Source organism: Pteropus medius, unplaced genomic scaffold (assembly GCF_902729225.1).
Source record: "Pteropus medius unplaced genomic scaffold, Ma_sr-lr_union100, whole genome shotgun sequence".
Classification (NCBI taxonomy): Eukaryota; Metazoa; Chordata; class Mammalia; order Chiroptera; family Pteropodidae; genus Pteropus; species Pteropus medius.
Window position 1 is genome coordinate 4913825 of NW_024355205.1, and position 14286 is coordinate 4928110.

General features: G+C 36.8%; 1 protein-coding gene and 1 pseudogene across 9 annotated transcripts in view; one reads left to right on the plus strand and one right to left on the minus strand.

Annotated features, from left to right (window-relative positions):
* ARHGEF28 (Rho guanine nucleotide exchange factor 28) overlaps window positions 1–14286 on the plus strand; it is a 258757-nt gene that overhangs the window by 175738 nt on the left and 68733 nt on the right. For all 9 annotated transcript variants that reach the window (XM_039857455.1, XM_039857458.1, XM_039857462.1 and 6 more), the window contains 5 exons: window positions 3–114; window positions 3959–4001; window positions 7356–7479; window positions 7826–7958; window positions 13820–13875. In XM_039857455.1, coding sequence (XP_039713389.1) covers window positions 3–114; window positions 3959–4001; window positions 7356–7479; window positions 7826–7958; window positions 13820–13875 — 468 coding nt within the window. The remainder of the gene's footprint in view (window positions 1–2; window positions 115–3958; window positions 4002–7355; window positions 7480–7825; window positions 7959–13819; window positions 13876–14286) is intronic.
* Window positions 1785–1904, minus strand: LOC120599132 (uncharacterized; annotated as a pseudogene).

Consider the following 14286-nt stretch of genomic DNA (forward strand, 5'->3'; position numbering starts at 1 on the left):
AGGAATCATTGCTTTCTGGAGTCCGCTCACGTTCTTATTCCTGCTCATCACCCAAAATCTCTTTAGGAAAAACTCGGTTGGTGCGTGATTTTACAGTGTGCAATTCAAGTGAAGGTGAGCATTATTTACCATTTGGTTTTGAAAGTATTCTATTTCAGAGCAGATTTTCAGTTAGTAAAATTACATAAAATATACAAGAACGGCAGGTGGGGATTTTCAATTTTATTTTCACAATTGATTTTTCTAAGCTTAGCAAAATCCTTTACTCATTGGATATCAGACAAGTTAAAGATTTGATTTTGATGAAATTATAAATTTGTACACACCTTTTTGTTACTTTATTCTTTGAATAAAATGTTTTCCTCAAGGATAGTATAAACTAGAATTTATTCTAGTTCATTATTGTGAGGGCTTTAGAGAATTTTATATAAGTAAAATATATAACTTACTTTTGCCCTATATATAAGTTGCTGAAATAATCTAACTCTTTGGAGGCAAACCACCACGAAATAGATTTTCTTTCTTTCTTTATGAAAGAACTTTAGAGAGTCAAAATAAGAGAACATATTTGAAACATGAGTAAATATATCCCAGCATTTTTGTGCCAGTGCAAGCAATCTGAAATGTAACTTTTATACATTAAAGTTTTAATCAAAATATAGTATGCCTACAGAATGGAGTATAAATTATAAGCATATAGCTTGATGGATTTTTAAAAGTAAATTTAGATCAATAAATAGGACAATTATGAGCAACTTAGAGCTGACCTTGTAGCCCCTCTCAGCCACCACTTCATTTTCGACTTTACTTTTAAATGTAATTTTTTATACTTTCTATATATAATATATTATGTAATAATTACATTTAAAGGCATATTTGGAAATATTCATGTTAATCTGTAATATATAGCATTACATAATAAATTACATAATAAATTTTTATCAATGATTATATAATTTTTTTTTTTTTTTGGTCTATTCTCCTTGACTCTTAAAAGATACAAAAAACAAGAGATGTGCTTAAGGAATATAGTTTTCCCAGTGTAGAATATTCAAAATAGAATTATTTTACTTCTTCTTTTTTCTTTCCTTTTTAAAAATTCTTGCTTTATTACATTGTTGTTATTTTGCATTTTTATGCTATGTGGAACAATACTGAAAGTATAGTCTCCGTGCTTGGTGCTGCCATCTTAAAACAGCGACTTATATACGAGAGGTGTTCAATAAATATTTATTAAATGAATATAGTAGACAAGATACATAAAATACAAAATGCTACTAGGCATTTTTTTTTTTTCATTTATCTTTTTGCGAAGTCTTTTTGGAGAGGAGAAAGTAAGACCACTGATATATGTCAGTTCTAATTTTTGGAATGGAAAGATGGAGAAAAGGACTAAGAGAAAGAGGATACGATTACCTTTTAGAAGACAGGAAAAGAAAATGGATTAAATTTGCCCTGGATTTTATTTTTTTTTAATATCACGAATATTTCTAGAATCTTCAGGTATCCCTAACCTTAGTTTAGGTTGAGATTCCTTTTAATGGCACCTTTTTACTGATAGTCCTAGGTAGCAAATTAACTTTATACTGTAACTATTGGGAAAATAGTTTTAAGTCTTCTGTGAAGTGTGCAAAATGGTGGCCTTGCCTTTATATCTGTAGTATCTCTGATTATTTATTTATTTATTTATTTATTTATTTATTTATGCACGGCAACCCTTGGTCGATCTCACAGATTGCAAGAACCTTGTCAGCTTACAATCCTTTCTTTTAAAAAAATTTTTATGCCTACAGCACCTGGTCTTCCTAGGTGGTCTCCCATCCAAGTACTAACCAGGCCCGACCCTGCTTAGCTTCCAAGATCAGATGGGATTGGGCTTATTCAGGGTAGACATCTCTGATTTTTTTTAAGTCAGACAGTTATGAAGTTTGAAACAGATAACTGAGAGGAACTGCTTGTCTATAAGGAAAAAGAGCCCTTACTTTTGAACTCTTTAATGAATCAGGAAGGATATCTTTGCCTAACATATAATCCTTAAGCCTTTGCATTTGAATTAGAAAGAATCAAAAGCTGACAGTAATTCCTTTGGTTTTTCTGTGAACAAAAGCTTATCTTGTGATAGTATATTTAAAACCAGGGCTATTTAAATGAAGTTTGATACTCTCCAGAAGGTAAGAATTCCAAACAAGCAATTTAGGTTGAGGCTACGCACTAAATGTACACAGGTTTTAACAGATATTACTGTGTGGTTGCAAATGTTTGGATTGATACCATTTAGGTCAGTCAAAACTGTAAGACTATGAAGAATAAATTAACTCTTAAGAATGAATAATTTTAACTGTGTGTGATCAAAGCACAGATGTGAAACCTTGACTACTTCAAAGAGGTATTCTAATGTTTCATTTTTTTATTTGCTTAAACTAATCAGAGGTAAATTGACATCTGTGGTGTTAGAAATCATCTATCTATGAGTTTTGAATAGTCCTAAGCATTTTCTCGATTTGAATAGACCCCAAATCTCCTTTTGCCCCAGTGGAAAACTCCCATATATGAGCTGTAACATAGGTGAACAAAGAGACGATGGTCTTTCTGTCCTTTTTATTCTTATTTGTGTTCTCTCTTCCTTGTCTTCTCCAAAAGGTTACTTATTATCATGTCTTATGCTTTTTTTTTGAACCAGGAGTGCAATGGTGGCACCTTTATTACTTAATGCTAATATACATAAAACAAAGTCCAACCCTATACATAATTCCCTTTGGTACGTTGTGAGTCTAGATAGAAAGGAACATTATCAAATATTGAGATGATAATTATTACCTCCCCAAGATGTACAGAAGTGTTCTACATTTAAAAATCTGAGGAATGAAGTGAATGTACTTTTGAATATCTGTGCACTGATGGATGGAATACTATTAAACATTGTCCAGTTTCCTGATTTTAGTTCTGTTATCTTATTAGCTAGATTATTTTGGACAAGTGGCTTATTCTCTTGGCACCTCAAACTATTTACAGTAAGGATACTGATTTCTGCCCAAGACTTAATTTGTGGAACATTTAACAACAGTAAAATAAAGCCTTCAAATTTTTCAAAGTAGATTTTCTTTTGCCTATAAGATAATATTAGGTTCAACATTGATATTTACTCATTTCAGGGGGTATCTGTTATTAGTTTTTCTCCTTACATATCTGGCCCATTTTCCTTTGCGTCTTCATTTTGCCTCTTCGCACTTCTGGATTGTAACAGTAAAGGATTTGTCCCTGCTCTGTAGATGGTGTGCTCCACAGTGGCCGTTCCATCCTTCAGTCTCTCTCACTGTCTAAATCAGTGTCTCTGCTCCATCCCTGTAGTAAGTACTCTAGTTCCTTCCGAAAACAAGATGGCGCTAAGCTGCTTGCATGAGCCTGCCCCTTCCCCCCGATAAGTCCAATGGGAAAGGTGGTTTTCCCTTTCCTATGAGCAACAAAGCACATCTCTGGACTGGCCGCTGCTAGGATTTGATAAAGGCATTGCAGCTTTATTAAAATGGAGTCTTCCTTAGGCTGACCTTCAAGTCTTTTCTTTTGGGCTTTGCTTAAAAAGCAGCTGAGATATTTATTGATTCTACATGTTTGGGAATTAGTGTTACAAATAAGGGATGAAGCTCTGGTGAGAAACATCCAAAAAAATAAAACTAATTTTCTGCACTCCTGAAAATGTTTGCTGCCCTTTGCTGATGCTAACTTAGTTCTTAAAATCATTACACGTTGCCATGGTATAGCCTCTTCTCCATTCTCTCCAAACTAGGGAAAGTAATGAAGATATCCAGAGCAATGCACTATTTATATAAAGTGACTTATTTTCTCATAACTGGTGGTGTATATAATGAAAACAATACGATTGAGTGTGTACATTTCAGATTAACACATGACTGCTAGTTTGTCTGCCTTAGTTTTCATTTTATTATTCTGTGTCTTGTAGAACAAAGAGCTTACAGCTTACCGGAGCCCCCAAGAGAAAAAAGGTATTTTAACTTTTGCAAATTTCCTGAGTGACTCTTTGATCCATCTTTGGAAAGTGTGCGCATCATTTTTGACATTTGTTTAATAGTTTGTGAGGTTTCTATGTAATGAGCCTGCCTGAATTCTTGGCTTCCTTTGTGATTTGTATCAGCATAGGTTGGCCAGCTGCTCCTTTCAGTCCCCAGATGTGCAGCCCTTAGGACTGAAGACAGAATATATTCTATTTTTGGGGTATTGTCAAAGCCAAACACTTCCAACATATAGGACTGAGGAGAGCAGAGTGCGGACTGCCTGGTTTTGAAAAGCATCAAGATAGGTCGGTCTGCCCTGACAAGAAGCATCACTATGGTAACAGGCCCCTGGGTGATCAGTTATAGAAAGTATAGAAAGCCTAAACAGTTCTACCGTCTGTCTGCATGGAGTGTTGCTTAGAAGTGTTAAGTTTGAAACAGAGTAAATGATGCAGAAAGTTCTTTAAGCATTATCAGTTTTCTGATTGATATGCAGATTTGAAAGATTTATGCCTAAGCTTTTTTTCTGTAGTAGGTAAAACTGTCACTGGAATAAAGTTTGGGTAACTGACTAGTGTGAGCAGGCAAGATTGTTGAGATCTGTTGGCCTTGAGTAACTAACAACTTGTGTGAAATAGCCCTGGGGTTATGACAGGAATATCAAAAAAGGCATAAATGTTTGGCTTTAAGAGACCATGTGAAAAAGGAAAATGGTTTTAATTTGGGGAATATTAACACTAAAACTCTGAAACCTTTTAATAAATAGATCAAGATGGACTATTTTGCTTTAAATCTTAGAATAAAAGTATTACTAAGAAAAGCCTCCTTTTATTCATTCATATATTTTTGAGACCAGAATAGAAATTTTGAAATGAGAAAGCCAGAGGAAGGCTAAGAATGCCTTTTAAGAATAGGATGATGATGAAGATGACGTCATGACAATGATGATAATAAATAGCAGGAGCAGCCATCGCTGACCATTGCTGGGTGTTTTTTATGTGCCTTGCTCTGTTTTAAGCTGCTTACACTTATCAATCAACCTTCCATATTTGCTCAGAGGTTACGTTGCATTACCCATTCTTATAATAGGACAGTGTGTCATGTCTATGATATTCACATTTCTACCAGGTTGGATGATTAATCCGAGTTTTTAATATTTAGTGTTTCAGTATTTTTTAATTTATATTGTCATGTCTCAGGTCTTATCAGCCTTTGAGATTACAGATTAAATGGTACGGTTTTATGTCATTTTGTAAAAGTATATAGGATACGTGGTAAATTTTGCTGCATGTATAGGTTTTCAATCAAAACTGAAACATTGTTCTTGATATAGTCTTCTGTAGCATGGAGAATTGGGAGTAGAGTTGAGTAAACAAAAATTAATTTTCTTTATTTGAAAGAGTTGTGCTCCTACTAGGAAGTAGGGGAGAGGACTTCTTGACCTCAAAAGGGGGTCAAGTATGTGGTGGCAGAAAGAAAGGTGAACACAGTGTAAATATATATGTATATATATATATGATTTACTGTTAAAGGGTACAGCTGAAACTTATTGGATTTCGTTAACCAATGTCACCATAAAAAATTAATAAATAAATAAATACATAAAAGTACATTATGTATCATTAAAAAAAAAGAAAAAATCCTCATTGACCTTACCATTCTTTAATTCTGAGGTATAGGTCTTCTCACCATACTACTGTTCTCTTAGACATTGGATGACACTTTGTGAGGTTACAAATGGTATGCCAGAAAAGATTCTTTATAAGCTGTCAAATGTATTTTTTTCTCCATTCCCAAAGCAAGCCTGTTAAGCAAATTAGGATGCTTAAGACACAAGAAGTATGGACATTTACAGAATCTATTAACTAGTCAGTTCTCTAAGGAGATGGCTGTGGTGGTAAAGGAAATAAGAAACTCTGAGTTCCTTTCGGTAGGGAACATTCATTTCTATTCACCCTCTTTCCTTCTGACTTTTTCGACTGTTTTCTCTAAGTAGCAAACCCAGTTTCACTTGTTGGTACAGGATTCAAGAAGCAGGTCACTCACTGCCCTGACTATGCCTTAGATCCGCATGACCAAGAGGCAGCTCTGAAGCCATTTATTTTTTCTAAATGCATTCTTAAGTTTAAACTCTCAATTATCTAGTATAGAGTTAAATAAAGTTTTGTTTAATATGTACCAGGTAAGTACATATTATATTTAAGTGTGAGACGGTCCCTTAAAAACAGTTTAGTCTAAGCCTGTCATTGATCAAATGAGAAAAAAACTGAAGTCTTAGAAAGTGGTCCTTGAATTCATTTTCACAAAATGTAATCATATATATTTTGGTGCATATCAATAACATGGTTGTTTTTCAAAAGTATTTCCCAGAGATGAATGTGTTATCCACTAACGCTGACAAATGAGAAGTTGGGGGAGGAGTGGGTAGGAGAGACTTCGGCTATGAAATATTCATTTTGGAAATAGTCTACTGAAGTGTTATCTGGTTTTGACATGATATTTAGGTTGATCTTTAATGTATGCTCTTTCTGTAATAATATTAGAAGTATAAGACTATCAGAGAAAGTTCCAGGAGAAATATAAGCTTTCATAGCTGGGACTTGTTTTTCTCTAAAGAATAATGATAGGGATTAGAGGAAAACAAATGATGTTCACAGACTGGTGAAATTACCTCTAGCTTGCCTCTTATTTTTGGGCGAGTATCCATACCCTTCTCTCCTTTACAACCAAGAGAGTCTCAGATTGCAAATAGCCTCTTTGAATGGGAGAGACTTAACCAAGAGGTAGACAGTCTGTTTCTCAGGCTGTATTGACAAAGGAAATGTGCGTCTGCTGAGTATTATCTCTATGTTCCAAAAAGAAATAAAATCCAATTCCATATTGGCTTCTCTGTGCCTGAGGAAAATTCTATTAGCATAATAAATAGGGAGATGAATGTTTCAGAGTAAAATTACAAGTCTAAGATTTCCTTTACTTCTCTAATATTTTACTATGAAAAATTTTAAAGTATACAGAAAAGATGAAAATATTATGTACTAAATGCCTATGGCTACCACTTAGTTTTCATAATTGTTAACATTGTGAGACAGTTGCTTTATTTACCTGTCCATCTATAAGATATGTTTTTAGTAGTTTCTACCTTGATCTTTAGAATAACCATTAAACCTTGAAAAATATGTGTGTAAATATATGTGTATAAAAATATATGTATAGATAGATGTAAAATATGTGTATTAAAATGTATGTATATATGTGTGTACACACATGTACACATATATGAATATACGGTATATTGCTTCCCCTTGGAGTCCCGCAAACCATGATAACAGATTCTTTTTTTTGTAGAATTCCAGAAGAAGAATGGGATAAATACATCATACCTGTCAAATCAGAGTCTGAAAAGTACAAAGTGAGCCGAACTTTCAGCTTCCTCATGAATAGGATGACGAGCCCTCGGAATAAATCTAAGGTAATTAAGGTTTTGTGCCTATTATCTATAAAACATAGATGGCTCAGTTTCTCAGCGATTAGTGTACTTTCCACTTTCCTTTTAAAATCACTTACCTCAGATTTGATACACACATATTCGAAAACCTCTACATTTCTTATGGAACATTGTCCAAGTCATTATCATACTAAGACAACTACATCCGGGTAATATTACACTTGGCATCATTGTCTTCCTGGATGCGCATTCCTTATATTCTGATAGAAAATGTAGAGACTTTGTTTGTATGACTTCTCTGGGAAGGTTGGCTCTCAGTATTTCTCTTTTCTCATTTTTCCACACTTTGCTGCTGCTGTGCTGTCTGAAGACAAAAAGCAAGGATGCCAAGGACAAAGAGAAACTGAGTCGACATCAGTTTGTTCCTGGAACATTCTCTGGGGTTTTACAGTGTTTGGTTTGTGATAAAACGCTCCTGGGGAAAGAGTCATTCCAGTGTTCCAGTAAGTTATCTGGGCTTGTGTGTGTTGCTTTGTGCTTTGCCTCCCCAGATAGTAAGACCCCTGAGAAGAGGGCCATTGATAAGCATAGTGTCACCTAGATTTTTCTTTTAATGCTACACATATGATTTAACAACTTACCAAGCAAGGACCTATGATGTTAGTCAGTACTTTCTGTCCACGAGTGATGGTCTCCCAGAACCCAGACTTGTACCTCACCTCCAACTTGACGTCTTCCCTTGGGTATCTAGACAACTTCTCAACTGTTACATGTCCAAAACAGAACTCCGCCCTTCCCCTCTGGCCCTGTCTATGAGCTGACCGTCTTCATTCATGGCTTCTCCATCATTTTAGGCAGGTGCACGCTAAAAGGTTTGGAGTATTTCTGTATGCCCTTCTCTCTTCCTTCTTCTCCTCCACCCTCCCCACCCCACCCACCTTTTCTCTTTCTCTCCTCTCTCTCCCCTCCACATCCAATTCTTCAGCTATCCTTTTGACTCTATCTCGAAAATATCTATGAAAGCCAGCCACTTCTCACCGCTGCCACTGTCAATACCCCGATCTAAAGCCAACACTTCAGTAGTTCCTAACTGGTTTCCCTGCACTTTTACCCCCTAAAAGTCTGTTCTCAAAACATAAGCCAGAGCGAGCTTGGTAAGGCATATAACCCTGTGTTCCAAATCCTCCAGTGGCTTCCTGTCATCCCGCAGAGTAAAAGCCAAACACCCCGCCCGAGGCTGCAAATTCCCTGCGTGCTGTCCTGTCGTCTTCTCCACTCCCCCTCGCTCCCTCTGCTCCAGTCGCGTGGGCATCTTTGCTATTCTTACAACATGTAGGCTTGCTCCTGCCCTCATGCCCGGGGCCTTCCCTGGCTGTTCCTTCCACCTGCAGTGCTTTCCCCTCAGTTGGCTGTATGGACTGCCCCTCACTCACCTCCTTCAGGTCTGTTCAGGCAACACCTTCTTGGTCAGGCCTTTCCAGACCATCCTATGCTTAGCTCATTCTTTCGCCCTCTCGTCCTTTCCCCACCCCCGTATGACATTTAACACCATTAACTTATTACATGCTTTATATATTCGTTTTACTGTCTGTCTTCTTCACCAGCATATGAATTCTGTGAGGGTTGGATTTTTGTCTCTTGATTTTGTTCTCTGCTATATCCACAGTGCCTAGAACAATGTGCATAGTAAATATTCGTGGAGTGAAAGAATTCAGAGCAAAAGTATTCAGGCGCAGGCACGTGAATTACATTTTATGATATTTGTTGGTGGCCAGAATTAGGGGGCCGTTTGGGGGTGGGATGGGAGCACTAAGGGAGGCGAAGAGCCGGGATGGTTTTATGTAAAGTTCCTCTTATGTTCCTAGAAGATAATTATATTAAAAATTGAAGTGTATTGGCAGTCGTACATCTGATGGAAATACAATCTGCTCATGACATTAAAGGCAGGTCGCATTTGCTTCTCACAGTTGACACTGTCTCTAATAACGCCAGCTCTACGCATGCTTGAACTTTCCTTTCCTTAAAGACTTGCCTTCTTTCTTTTATGGGATTTGAAATAGCATCAAGCAGTTCAGATGTGATTTGATTGGCTAGGCTTTTAGAAATTTGCTGTAAGTATTGTTTATGAATTGTTTCTGGCTTGCCTACATGTCATCAGTCAGTTTATATGTGTGATGGCATATGTTTCATAAGTTGTTGCTCCACCCTTGTTCACAAGGCCGGGTCCCTGTGGTTGTACCCACAGCCACATCCATGACCTTTCTCTCCCCTCATTTTAAGACAAATTCCCCAAGTTGGGTGATCCCCTCTCACCGCTCTAATGTCCACCTCTGCCACTTCTTCCTTAACCATCTGCATTTTGGCCTCTGTCCTCACTACTTAACAGAAGTCCTGGTTTTGACGGAAACGTAGCATCACTTTTTAGTTGAGAGTCTTTGTTCATTATTCATTTAAGTAAATATTCCCTCTCCCATGGCACACTGCTCTTCTGTGTCAGCGCTTGAACTATCTCCTTTTTCCTACCCGAGTGCCCTCCAAACTCAGTTCTCTGACATTTGTTGTTTTCCCCTTTTTGTTTCTGAGTATGGTCATCCAATATTATGTTCTAAAATACTGTATTGAGACCCATTCTTCCCAGATTAATGCCTTTATCTCTTACTTTCTACTTCCAAATTTCCAGTTGCCTAGAGAGGCTGAGCACCCATGTAATTCGTGGCCGCTTTTGAGAATATGGAAGAACTACAGGGATAATAAATGAAGACTGTCCTGGTCACACTGGCTCAGAGTAACCCTATTTGTAGGCATCACCACGCAAAGATTTCACGTCTCCCATACCAGTGTGGCTAAAACCGACCTAAAAATCTGCATACAAAAGGTCGTCCTCCCTGCTGTGTCATTGGTACAAGCTCAGGCCACGAGCACATTGACGCCTCTTCCCTTGACGCCTCTTCCCTTGAGTCCCCCGAGTCAGTGTGGTTGTTACTCACTGTGACCACTCTGGGACACTGTCATCCACCTTCTGGATTACTAAGAGTGGATTGTACTAGTTTCCCTCTCTAGGTATTTTCACTTAACAATTTATTCTGAATATATTCGACACATTTATCTTTGTAAACCCCTACTTTCATCAGCCCACATACACGTAAGGACTTCTCTTTCGTTTACTGGACTAAGCCCATGCTCTTCAGGTGTGTCGGGCTCCCTGTCTGCTCCCTCTGAGCAGTTCTATGTTATTTTCCACTTCGGCCCTGGTGCTATCAGATGTGTTTAGTCATCCCTTATTGTACATTTAAGATATTTCCGAGTTTTTCGAAACATGATGTCGCAATGAGAATTCTTTAGCGTATATCACTGTCCACATCTTTGATTACTGCCTTAGATTAAATTCTAAGTATGAATATACATTTGACTTCCTCTTTAACCCTCAATGTTTTAGAAGTTTTAAGATTTACAGTTTGGGGGGTAGGAGAATGTTAGAGTTTAAATTTCACCGTTACCATTAAATTTTTTACATTGGATAAGAGAATATGACATGCTCAATCTCTGCTGATTTGAGGAAATAATCTGGTTTCATTGGTGTATTTTTGTTTTTAATTGCAAAAGTTAATATTTCTAATCTTAAAAACATGAAACAAAACATGATGTAAATATTCGAAATCCTGGTGTCCATATATTTCTTTGTTAAAATCCGAGTTGCTAGTTTTTCACAAAAATTATATTTATATAAATTTTTTCTTAGAAATAGATTTCACTGTTTATATTTTGGTGTTATATTATCTAGTACCCTGAGGTTCACAACTCATACCTTTCTGTTAGATTTTACTTTTATCAACATAAAATTACCCTTTTAATGCCATTAAATGCATTTTGCATTGAATTTTACTTGGTTTCAAATTAATATTCCTCTTTCCTTTTCTTTGTATTTCCCTTAACTAATACTGTGTTTTTGATGTGGGGTGTATGTCTGTAATTTAGGGATAGATACTCTAATGTAACTTTGTTTTATAATGATTTTTTTTCTTATTTACATTTAATTCGATAGCTACCAACTGTCTTTTACAGTTCTATGCTATTTTCTTTAATGTCCGGTTTAGCTATTTACACCATGTGCTGTTTTCTTTTATCTTCTTTAGGGTTTTGGCAAGATGATATGCTCTTTTATCTATTAATAATAACTTCAAGGCTGTGTAAGGCTTATAATTGAATATTTGTTTATTTCCCTTTTTATTTTCCTTTCCCCCCATCCTCTAGTATGCTAAAATCATCATTAAATTGTTATTTATGTATTGTATGTATAATCTTTCAAAAATGATTTTGTATTTCAAGCATAACTTGATATTTGTATTCAATTCTGTGTCTCTACTTACAATTTTTTAGAAATGATTCTTTGTTTAACTGGTTTCGGTGCTTACTTTTGCTCCTTGACTTTTTTACAATCTGACCTATTCCCGAACCCTTAATTTTGATTTTGCTTTTAATAGGCTAGACTAGGATTTCAGGTAATTTTTTTTAAAGAAGTTTATTGGAGTGATCTGTTTTCTGAAACCTTGCGTCTCTAAAGGTATATTTTTGCTTCTTTCACACAAGAAAAGCAAAATCTTAGACCAGATGTTTTCCCCTGAATACTCTGTCAACACTGGTCCATTCTATCTGGGCATTTAATATTCTAGTAGAAAAGTCTGGGGCCTGCTGTCTTTATTCCTTCATTATTAACCTGCTTTGTCTGCTTTTTCTGCTTGGGGACTTTTAATCTTTTAATCATATGGACATTGTCAGGATGTTTCTATAGAATAGGTGTCATTTAATTTCCTTTCCTAGGAAACGGTGAGGTTCTCTTGATTTGCCTTTTTTGGTTCTTTTTTAACTTTGAAAACGTTTTTATCAGTTATCGCTTTGACTATTGCTTCTGATCTGATTTTTCTGATTTCTTCCTTAGAGAAGTGTGATCTCGGTGATCTGCCTTTTTTGTATGACATCTTCTATTTTTATAATTATGCCCTTATTTTCTCCACATTCTGGAGGAAATCTTTCAAGTTTAATTTCAAAGCGCTGCTTTGATATTTTTGTCACACTGATTTTTCTCACTTTGGTTTAAGTTCTGCTCTTGTCCAGTTCCCTCTGTTGCAGTCCTTTCTCATCTCACAAAGCTCCATTTTCCTGTCATCCTTTGGGCCTGTCGTCACATCTCGTTCTCCCTTCATGGCCTTTTGATCCTATTTTATATCTATTTTGTGTCTCTTAGACTACATTTCAAGTACCTACACTTTTCTTTTTCTGGGTTTAATAATACTCTATAGCGCACTCTGTCTGCGCTTTCAGTTCAGCGGTAGCACGTGGCTTTTCCCCCCTTTTCATTTGCTTCTTCTGGAATGTGGAATGAGCCATTGGATTCCAATGTGTGTCAGCAGGACTAGTTTGTGAGTCAGTCTGGGTTCTGCTCATTGGGCATCGAGGTGCTGGCTAAAATGCCTTTGCAGACCTACAGCGGAAGGAAGGTTGGGCTCAACTTCCTACACAGGTCTCAGGGGGTGATGGGCACTTTTCCAGCGTGACTTTGGTGGACCTACATGGGACCTTCCACCCCTCTGGAAGAATTCTTTCTAATGAAGTTTCTGGTAAGCCACAGGCTCCTCCATCTACACACAGCACGGGGATGGGTGGGACAGGGTGGTCAGGGTGGGGGGTGTGGGAGGAGAGAGAGGCAAGGAGACAGCAGCCTGACAGAAAGCAGTCCCCACGTAGGGGCAGTTTTCTGTGGTGACAAGTTGAATCTCGGAGGCAGTGAGCAGGAAGGGGCAGGCAAAGCGTTCCCTTACTTCTTTCAGTGAGATGAGGCCACATCGTTTCGTGAAGTAAAACACAAGCAAGCCACTGTCTTCTCTCTTTTAATTTGGTTATCTCTAGTTAGTAGAAATTCCTGTTGGAGCTGGATAATATTTTTTTTCCCCCCCAGGATTGTGAGTTTTTCATCCTTTCCATTTTCATAGGCATTTTACATGATGTGGGAATGGGTAGTTGATATCAGCCAGATATCAGAAATCCTTTACAACGTAGGGCATACAGTAGTAAATGAGTTCTCAGGCAGACACAGAAGTGTATGTGGTACATAACTCCAGGTTTCGTAATTGATAAGACCTTACATAAAAGGGAACGATATTTCCTAGGAAATTAAAATATTAATAGTGTGCTTGTGCTTGAGTGGTGGGACTACATGGGATTTAAATATTTGTTTTTAAGTTTTTAAAATATTTTTAATGTGGATGCATTATTTTTATAATGACCAGTAGAAGCATGTTGTAGTCTTGTTCATTTCAGATTAACTTAAATAAGATGGACGCTTTTCTATCTTCTCCCTTTGTTTCAGACTGTAATGCAAATGTACATAAGGGTTGTAAAGATGCTGCACCTCCATGTGCCAAGGTAATCTCTGTCATTTGTGAATAGTACAAATGTTTGTATCGAGCTTGGTTGCTTCATATTATCTGCTTAGGTTTTTACTGTTTAGATTTGTTTCTAAATTTGTTATTACTGTTTAGATTTGTTTCTAAAGTGATCATTGTAGTAATAAAATAACACATGTTCTCAGTGTATAATTATTCCCTTAACTACGTACTCTCAGAACTAGAGAGAAATCACCAGTCTGGCCACCTGCGTTAGGAGGTTTGGGCAGCTTAGTCTTTCTGTCGGAACCTGCTTGGTTTACCAGTGCAAATCCTGAGCACATGTAAATGAAGTCTAGAGCAGTAATTCTCAAACATTAGCAAACATTAGAATCACCTGCAGGACCTGTTAAAATACAGATTTCTGGGCCCTACTCCCTGAATTTCCGAT